The sequence below is a fragment of the Vigna unguiculata genome, chromosome 8, assembly GCF_037176805.1.
Source record: "Vigna unguiculata cultivar grain cowpea cultivar isolate G323 ecotype 2 chromosome 8, ASM3717680v1, whole genome shotgun sequence".
Lineage (NCBI taxonomy): Eukaryota > Viridiplantae > Streptophyta > Magnoliopsida > Fabales > Fabaceae > Vigna > Vigna unguiculata.
In genome coordinates this window covers 730,466-741,087 of record NC_140799.1, presented here as the reverse complement: position 1 = coordinate 741,087, position 10,622 = coordinate 730,466, and the positions used below count along the sequence as shown (strand labels likewise).

At 28.5% G+C, this 10,622-nt stretch overlaps 1 protein-coding gene across 1 annotated transcript; it reads left to right on the top strand.

Moving 5' to 3' along the window:
- Positions 1 to 5,045: 5,045 nt before the first annotated feature.
- Positions 5,046 to 8,214, top strand: LOC114195684 (C2H2-like zinc finger protein). Its single transcript, XM_028086229.2, has 3 exons — positions 5,046 to 5,669; positions 5,803 to 5,903; positions 7,224 to 8,214. The coding sequence occupies exons 1-3, from the start codon at positions 5,173 to 5,175 to the stop codon at positions 7,874 to 7,876; spliced, it is 1,251 nt and encodes a 416-aa protein (XP_027942030.1). The 5' UTR covers positions 5,046 to 5,172; the 3' UTR covers positions 7,877 to 8,214.
- Positions 8,215 to 10,622: the final 2,408 nt, after the last annotated feature.

The following is a 10,622-nucleotide window of genomic DNA, read 5'->3' as shown; positions in this document are numbered from 1 at the left end:
TTTTTAGTACATTTGTTTCTATGCTTAATAATATGATTATTAACTGGTAATCGTATAAAATTGACATTGGTTAGTTTTATTTGTTTTTTATATATTTAGATTAAAATTGATTTTTATTTTTAAAATTTAGATTAGAATTTTTACTAAAAAATATTTATTTGATATTTGGTAATATTTTATAGATTGTTGTGTTTTTAGATTTAGATTAAAAATTTTATTCAAATTTATTTATATTTTATTTGGTAATATTTTGATTTTGTTGTATTTTCAAATTTGGATTAAGATTTTTATTAAAAACTATTTATATTTTTACTAAAAAATTGGATTAAAAATTTACTAAAACTTTTAACCTATATTTCTATTTTATGTAATTTTGTAACTTTAAGAATTTAGATTTTTCAAATAATTTGTTAATTATTCATTATTTTAGACATTTTTAGCATATCAATTTATCGGTTATGAATCCAAATAACTTTTTTTAAAAACTTAAAATAATAGAATATTTAATATATATATATATATATATATATATATATATATATATATATATATATATATATATATATATATACGACAATGCCAATGTTTATAGTAGTCTTATATAAAAATAATTTGATCATCAAACTTATTTTTAAAAGAATAAAAATTATATTAAAAAAATAATTGTAAGTCTACTTCGAACTTAAAAAATCATCTTCTAAGGTAATGATTAAATAGTGAATGATAATTGATCAAATAATGTATCTAACAAATAACAAATTCTATTAAAATAAACCTAATTTATTGTTCTTATACCATGTTAAGTACTAAATATGAATTTTAAACCTAATTTAAACCTATATAATGAACAATTTAAAATGTGAGATTTGAATATATTTATATATGGTGTATTGGTTATATATGTTATTAATGTGAGACTTCAACGACTAAAATATTTATAGTTCTAGCTGAAAAGTATTATTTATGTAACGTGAAAGTCTAAATGGAACATTCTATGTTTTCACAACAATATTATTATTTTTTTAAAATCTTCACCCAAACATTTTTATTTTAGTTTTCTAAATATAAAAAAGTTATATGTTGGAAATGTATACTTCAGTCCACTCTAATTTTTATAGCAGCCAATAATAATTTGTTTAAACTAAAAAAAATAAAAAACTCATATTTCCACATCTTTATATACATGTTATCTTGAACGCTTATAAAACTATTTATATATTAAAAGTTAATGGTTCATCTCTTTCACTAACGAAATACAAATAATATTTGTTAATAACAACAAAATTAACACTGTTGTAATTGAATTTGTACCTAAATTTTCTCTAAAAGTTATTAAGAAAATAATATTTATTTTCAATTTGTGCGTAAATTTTGTAAAGTCTCACGAAATATAATAATAGTACGAAAAATATATAATTGGTATCCTTATATACCTGTAAAAGATTTTATCTTAGTACTTCATTATTATTATTATTTTCAATTTTAAAATTGTTTTTACTTTGAGTATAATTATTCCTTAAATGCAGAAAAAATATGTTTATTTTTAATCGCGCTTATGATAATTATTTAACGCAAATTAGTCCTTCTATTTTCAATTGTTTTGAAAAAATAAATTATTTACAAAATAAATATTTTCCACATTTAACAAAATTATAATTGATTTTACAAATATATATTTTGGAAGTTTATCATTGCAAATCGTTAACTTTCATAACATTTTTTTTTTGTTTGAATTACATTTCGAATATTATTCAATTAATCAATACTGTTGAATTCTAAATGAATGAAAACATATAACTTTCATCCCATTTCAGATTGGATATGAATTGATTATAAACCAATTTCTTAATCCTGAATGATTAGGTAATTGAATTGACAATTAAAAAACAATTCATACTAAGATAAGATATGTAACCCATTTATGCTCTTGTAGGGTAGATGATGTCTTTTCATTTTAGTTGTTAAATTATTATTATTATTATTATTATTATTATTAATATTATTATTCTAAGATACTTTGTGTTAAAAAATAGGGTTTGGATCGGTGATGTGTAGTTTATGTGTTTTATTTATTCTAATTCTTCTAATTGAATGGTTGGCCAAATCTGTGTCTCACCTAATAATACTAATTTTATGTGACTTGTCCCCATTTACTAAATATTCAAATTGATTTCTCATTCTTTTTTGCATTGTACGTTGAATCTCACACAAACTAATGGAATATGCCATATGTAATAACACCAACTCCATGTTAACTTAAATTATTTCATTTTTTTTTTTTGTGTTATGTACAAATAATTAACATTGACTTATGTAAAGTAGTGTTATAGTTGAATTCCATGAAGCTTTTATTAAAACAGTAAGAGTTTGATTATTTATGTAAGTAGAGAATGTTGGATCGAACGCTTATCATTTGACCAAAAGCTATAAATAGTTAGAACACAACTCTTTCTACTTAAGAGTGTATGAGTTCAAGCGCCATGATTCGATTGTAACTCGGTCCATCTGGTCTCAGTTATGGGATAATTGATGTCACTCGCAACAGAGAATTTTAAATAAATGTTAAAATATATACAAAACAATCTATATATAAATTAAATTTTAATTTATGGAAAACAAATTCATAAAAGAATCATCTAAATAAATATCTCTTTTAATTAGTGGACATTATATTCTTAGAGGAAAAAAAAAAGAAACTAAGGAATGAGATTGGAAGGTGCAAATTAGCATATGTTTTTTTGGCTCATATGCTTTTAACTTTTGCTTCCTTTTGGAATCTTGGGTCCATTGTATATGATTTTTTCTTCTTAGCAAAATTAAAGAATAGAAATACCCAATCCACACTTTCTCAAACCAAATCTCACAAGTTGCTTCACTGCACTATTCACTTTCTCGGATCTATTTGACACTATTCTAATTGCTTTATTCTCATGTTGACGAACTTTCCAAAAGGAAAACAATAAACTAATAATGTTTTCTTTATATCTATGTTTAACGAAAATACTTGATAAATGAATGAAAGCTTCAACTTTAATCGATAATTTTTACTATAACTCAGTTGTTACGTTATTAAAAAAATGTAAATATACATAAAAATGTACTTCTTTTTTATCAGTTTTTACATAATTAATACTTTTATTAGTTTTTAGACAAAAGTGTTTTTTTTATGTTATTACATGTGGAATATTTTTAAAGATGAGATCATTTAAAAATATAAAGAAAGAGTATATATATATATATATAATGTTAGAAATTATTTATTAAAATAAAAATAATACAATGTTATAGGAGATAAAGTGACAAATTTTATGAAAAAATTACACATTTTTATTAAAAAAAACGTTTGAAAACAAAAGGTAATAATTGACTATAAATTTAACTGATTATATATAGTCAAAAAAGGAAAATAGTAATATATTGACAGCTAATATTATTTATATAATCTATTACCAACCATTTATTTAATTACTTATGAAAATGTTGTTAATTGTTTCAAATATTATTATTGTTATAAAGAATTATTATTTGTTGTTGTGAGATCATGATTTTTCTTAAAAGGAAAGTAGTACAAAGCATAAAACATCTAAATTAACTAACACAATGTCTTTTTCTAGATTAATATGTAATATTGAGTATTGCATTTAGTCATAAATTATTATTTTGCAATTATCAATTTAATAACTATACTTATAATTGTTTCTAATGGGTTGATAATGTAATATATTATTTTGGCCGATGATGTACTAAAATTCGATAAGTTTGTGTAACAAATACTTTTATTTATGTTTTGAAATGTAAACTTACAAACAATTAAAAAACATACGAGTTATTGGACAATGATACTATGACTTTTATCTTTTACTTCATAATGTGACTTAATGTAGGTCATTGATTAATATACCATTATTTTTTTTTTGAATGAATTAATGATTCACACTAAATCACATCATACATCAGAAAGTAAATTATCAAAGACAAAGAATGGTAGTCAAAATATAATTTTTCAAATTTTTTAAAACGCACACTTGCAAAACATGTGGGATAGTTACAAATGTTGCCGTACGTAGATATGCAATGCAACAAGTGATTGTTTTGTTTATGTTCCATTAATGGCACCATTCTCACGAACCACACATCCTGGTCAAGTGCCTATTTCTGCGCCATCTTCTCATAACAATTTGTTCTTAATTAACAAAACTAACTCCTCTCCACTATTTATCTTAATATATAAATTATTCATGTAATATATATTTAACATTTTTCTGACATAAAATTTAATATTTTGCAAATTTTATTTTTCTTATTTATCCCTCAATTCTTCATTTATACTAAAGTGTAGAATTTTCTTATTTGTGGATGAGTTATATTCACATGTATACAAGTACAAACTCTACATATATGCACATGGATGGGGTGAATGTTGAAACATACAATTGAAGACCCTCCAACACAGTTAACACCTCCCAGTTATAGGGGTGTTCACATGGCCATTTAAAAAAGTATCAAATATTAATTACCATTTCATATTTTTCAATTTTTTTTAAGACATTCAATCGCACTTTCACGTTCAAATAAAATCAAACCCCAACTTCTAGCTCAGAAATTCAAATCTCCCATCGCTTGTACCATAAATTTTTAGTTGCAGGACAAGCACCCCCACCACCATCCTCTGTTAAAAACTTTAAAGCGGAGAGAGAATATACGAACATGAATGAAGAAAGAATAACCAACAAATATACTAGTATTTGAACACGTCCAAAATCTTAGTGTAACATTTATTTATTACATTCCCAATATTGTACCAGAGGTAAGTGCATTTTAATTTCACGCGTTTGTAGGTCCAAAGCAGTGAAAGTAATAACTATAGTATAAAAAATTAAAAAAATTAAATTAAATTGTGATACGATAAAAATACTGTTACTTTACTCAATTATATACTAACATTTTGTTTGAATAAATATAAATAAATATAAATAATGAGTGTGTGTCCCACCACACACACCACTCTCTGCATTCTTCTTTATTACTCATCTGAGATCCTCTATTCTTCTGTCTCTCATTTACACCAGAGAGAAAAAAAAAATAAAAATCAAAACTTGTTCAAAACACAACCTTTTCCTTGTATGAAACACAGAGAGAGAACTACCCTTTTGCTTCACGAAGCTCTCTTTCATGGCTCTCTTAACTTCCTTGCCTGAACACTCCACCACCCCAAAACGCCACAAACGACAACCTCAGCAGCAACAGCAACAGCAACAGAAACAGAAACAGAAGCAGAAACAAAAACCAGGTTCTTCATGGGATCAAATCAAGAACCTCTTAACCTGCAAACAGGTGGAAGGTTCGAGGGTTCATGACCCTTCCAAAGGGTACTCGAAGATAGGGTCTTCTTGCAGCTCCATATGCAGCTTCAGAGACGTTGTTCATGGGAACACACGTGTGGTGCATAGGTCTGATAACTCTTCACCGGAGAGTAGTTCTCTGGGTCAAGAAACCGGTTTACTCACAAGGAAACCGGTAACTGGTTCTACACGCTCCACACCCGCAAAATCAAACGCTGGAACAACCTACACGTCATCATCATCATCATCATCTTCTTCTTCCAGGGGAATGCAGTTCAGAAAGCTATCTGGCTGTTATGAATGTCACATGATCATTGACCCTAGCAGGTACTACTATACAGTCACTTCAAATTAATTGCTTTAATTTCTACTGAATTGATTATTAATTAAGTTTTGTTTATAGTAAATATATATTCAAACTCTTGATTTAATGAAAATGGCTTCAAAAATGGTAATTCAGGTTACCAGTTGCAAGGAGCACTGTGTGTTCTTGCTCTCACTGTGGTGAGGTCTTCCCTAAAATGGAGAGTTTGGAGCTTCATCAAGCTGTTCGTCATGCTGGTATTTTTAATATCTCTCTCTGTTTTTTTTTTTTTCAGAAGATATACATGCATCATATATTATAATTCCGTTTCGTAATGTGATTTAATTTAATTTTCAGAAAAATATTAATTCTTTCCTTTAATGCCATTTAATTATTCATTTATTCGTTCTTGAGTGCTAGTATTAACAAAGGTTACGTTTTATATCGTTAATCCTCAAAGAGAAAGGTCTTCTATCATTAACTCCAAGAATTAGTTTTTTTCATGATATTAAAAATATGTTATACTTCCTCCGTTTTCTATTTCTTTTGTAAGTGTGATTTTTTTGTAGTTTTTTTTTTCAGATTTAAGATAATGTTAATTATTTTGTCGTTGTTTATTAGATTTTTATTTTTCACTTAATTTATGCACACACGTTTATTTTCATGCAGAAATAAAAAGATAAAATGCAAAAAAAAAACATTTAATTAAATTAAGAAAAAGCATCATACAGTGGTTTCAACCTGGCAGTCTCAAGCTAAACTTAAAAATCAGTTTGGAATATTTTATAAAACGAATTTAATGTTCTTTAATTAATTCATTAAGTGCATCCATTGACTTTATTTCTTTTATGAAGGTATATAACTTCTTTTGTTTTCAATGAATAGAACAATTAATCAAGGTACTATAATAACATTTTGATTCTGGTTTCCTTTCACTAATTAATATCATGAGTGTTTCACTTTACGGAGGAAATTAAAAAAAAAAAAAAAAAAAACTTTAGCACCGATGTGGAACAGTAGGATATAGATAGATCTGATGGATTTGTTTGAAGCATTATTAACAATTCTGTCTCTGTCAAAGTTAATTGATTGAACTGCCTTGTGCTTGAGGGAACGTGTTTGTGGGGTTAAAACGTAAAAGTCAGCTTCGAAATCCGAAACATGGAACCTTTTCTCCGATAATTTTGCTCTTCGTAACACTGTTGTTTAGGATTCGATTCATCTTAACATGTTGGAAAACTTGATTATGATAAATTTTTGAAATTCAGAAAATGCACCCACCAAAAATTTCAGTGCATTAGTTTGTGGGGGCAAAACATCCTCGATAACTTGTTGTGTAGGAGAATACGTACGAGAGATCACAGCTGTCTGCTGCCAAGGAAGATAAATGATCTGCTTCCACAACGCGCCACCTCTTTATTGGTCCACACTGCACCACCCACCAAATATAACAAAAAATTGACAATTGCAAATTTTCTATTAACTATCACTTCTTTAATTATAGTATTTATATTTATATTCTATTTTTACGTTGAATAATAATAATAATAATATTAAATTGTGTGTTTGGGGAACAGTTTCGGAGCTGGGACCGGAGGATTCGGGGAGGAACATAGTGGAAATAATATTCAAGTCGAGCTGGTTGAAGAAGGATAATCCCATATGCAAGATCGAACGGATATTAAAAGTGCACAACACCCAACGCACCATCCAACGGTTCGAGGAGTGCAGGGACACGGTAAAGAACCGTGCGCTGGGGAGCACCAAGAAAAACCCTAGGTGTGCAGCCGACGGCAACGAACTCTTGCGGTTCCACTGCACCACCTTAACGTGCGCACTGGGCGCACGTGGGTCATCCTCGCTGTGCGCCTCCGTACCCGGCTGCGGTGTCTGCACAATCATCAGGCACGGTTTCCAAGGCGGCGGCGGAAACGACCACGCGAAAGGCAAGGGCGTGAGGACCACCGCAAGCAGCGGTAGGGCACACGACTCCGTCGTGTGCGGCGACGGCACGCGGAGGGCAATGCTGGTGTGCCGGGTGATTGCGGGGCGCGTGAAGCGCGTGGCGGAGGACACGCCGCCGTCGGAGGAGGAACACGTGTCGGTTGCGTCCTATGATTCTGTTGCCGGGTACGCTGGAATCTACTCGAATCTCGAGGAGTTGGTTGTTTTCAATCCAAAGGCTATCCTTCCTTGTTTCGTGGTTATTTATAAAGTGCCTTCGTGTTAAGGAAAACAAAATTAAAAAATTATTTCTATGATCCGTTGTGGTAGTACTGTATATTTAAATTTCAACTTCAATTTTCACAACTCTACCAAATAACAATGAATAAGTTACTAGTTATTGGTAATTGTATAGTTCAGTTACAAGTTGATAACTAGTAATTTATTGATCGTTAATTACATGGGGGTGTGGAATAGTGAAAATGTAAAAGTGTAAGAACATCATGGTTCTTGAGTTATGGAATTAGAATGTTGTAATGTACTTTCTGCTATTTCTGCCAGACCAACTAATTATGGTGGAAGGTGGATGTGGAACCCAGTTTAATGTAGTTACTTTTTCTTGCATGAGATTTTTCTAAGTTTATGTAGAATGTTGTTTTCTATACACAACATTTGATTAAGAATGTATGAGTTTATGGAACAATATTAGCATTTGAGGACATTTAGGGCTTTAATTAAATTAGTAATGTGATTATGTTAATGTGTTAATGTATGGTTAGGAGTAATTAGATGAAGAAAAAAATGGAGGATTAGTGTGAGGGAGACAAGATGGCATATAAAGCATAAAAACATTGTTCTCTTGGAAGGACCAGTAATAATTAGGAAGTCCACGCTTTTCTTTTTCTTTCAGTTTTCTACCTATAAACAAAACCAAAAATGTCTTTCCCAAAATAAAATGATGACCATTGGTAACGGTGCAACTACTAATGTTACTTCCAAGTTTTCAAAGGAGTGAAATTTAAATACATCACATGGTAAGTAATTTGTTTCTCATTTTTAATCATTTAAATTAAGAATGAATTTATTTTTTATCTACCAAACAGATTAAATTTCTCGCTCAAGCAATTAAAGAATAATCTTTTTATAACTTATTTCGTATTTATTACTTTTATGACATTTGGGTATAACGCTGAAAAAGGGCCGATCTTTTTTAAAATTATAGAAATTAAAAGAATAAATCTTAAAAATATATTAAAATAAAAAGACAGTCTTTCTTTGTCAACTTTGTTCATTATCACCATAAACTTTACTTTTTGTCGTGGTTTACGAGAATTTCTTCTTCGAAGGCGAAAATCTTTTATTAATTATTTGAAGGATTAGTATTATGATTTAAGAATTGAGTGAGACACAATGATGATGATGGTCAACAAATTAAGGAGGTAGAATTGTTGCATTAAGCACAATAATAATTGAAATAATAAATAAAAAAGAGAAAGAGGAGCAAGTTGGGTGGTGATCTGTTTTGGTTGTCCTTCTCTCAGCAACACTTTACTGAGCAAAGCATAATGAAGAACACTGCTTTTTCTATTCCTTTTTTGTTCCTTTTTGAAGGCATGTATATTAGGGTTATTGGTTCATTGGAGAACAACAGAAGATGATAATGATGGTGATAATTGCAAACACATGCACCAGCACATGGACATTTTTCACTGTTTTTTTCTCTCTGTCTTGTGTGATTGTTTTTTTGGGACAAGCCATGCATTCCAAACACAAACACAGTACTTTCCCACCGAATCTAACATCCCACAAGCTCTTGTTGCTAGAGGAGTAAGTAATGTGCATCATTTTGTTGCTTCCATTTTCTTAATCATTAATTAAGAACTAGGTTTAAAGTTGTAGTGCTTTTCCACAGCAAAAACGACAAATTTAGGGTTTCTGGGTTTCTCATTCTTAGCACTTATAACCATTCTCAAAAGCTATAGCCTCTTTAGATAATCCTAAATATTTTTTATATACTTTAGAGAAAAAGTGTTTTTTACTCTTTACATATTCTAATCCCATAAATAAAAAAAATTAATTATATTTGTATTATAAGTAGAGTTAATCATATTTCAATGCTTCCCGAATTACAGAACTAAAAGGTTTTTGCTCTTTATTAAGAGATAACTAAAAGGATATTTGGAACACAAAAAAATATACTAATTTGTGAATAGGTATAACTTTTTCATTTGGATTAAATATGTTTTTGTCCCTTAATTTTTAGTGAATTTTAAAATTAGTCCATTTCAAAACTTTGGACCAATTTAACCTTTAATCTTTCGAAATACGTGAATTTAGTTCTTTTTAATCAAATTTTGTTAGGTTTATTTGATATTTCGTACGCATTTCAGAATTGTATTTGAGTTGTTTATATTGTTTGACATATTTTTGTCTTAATGTTAAGTCAAATACTATTATCAAACATGCTTGAAATATCAAATGAAATTAATAAAATTTGATTAAAAGAACTAAATTCATGCATTTCGAAAGATTAATGAATAAATTGGTCTAACTTTTCGAAATTGACTAATTCCAAAATTCACTTAAAGTTAAGGGACAAAAAACATATTTAACTCTTTTCATTTTATACATGTTTTTCTTCTATGAGTTGTAAAAATAATTAAATTTCCATGATATTGGTCATAATTAACTGATTACTTTTAGAAAGTTGAATATTAACTGATCACATTTTTCAGTTTTTTTCCAAACAAACTTGTAGCAATGGAGACGTGTGGTTGGGATAATCTTTTTTTTCTTACAAATGCCATTTTTTTTTGTTCAGACTTAAGCTAAATAATTATAGTTATAATTACGTATATAATTTTTTTTTTTCTGATTAGTGTATAAAAACTAACTAGATTTTTAAAATTTCCAATCTTATGTTAATGATTTCAGATATGTCAATTAAATCGTGTAAAATTCTTGGTAATGTTTGTTCTCTGTTGTATTAAAAAAATTGTTTTCTTAGCGTGTTTATTAGGAACTACCCATAT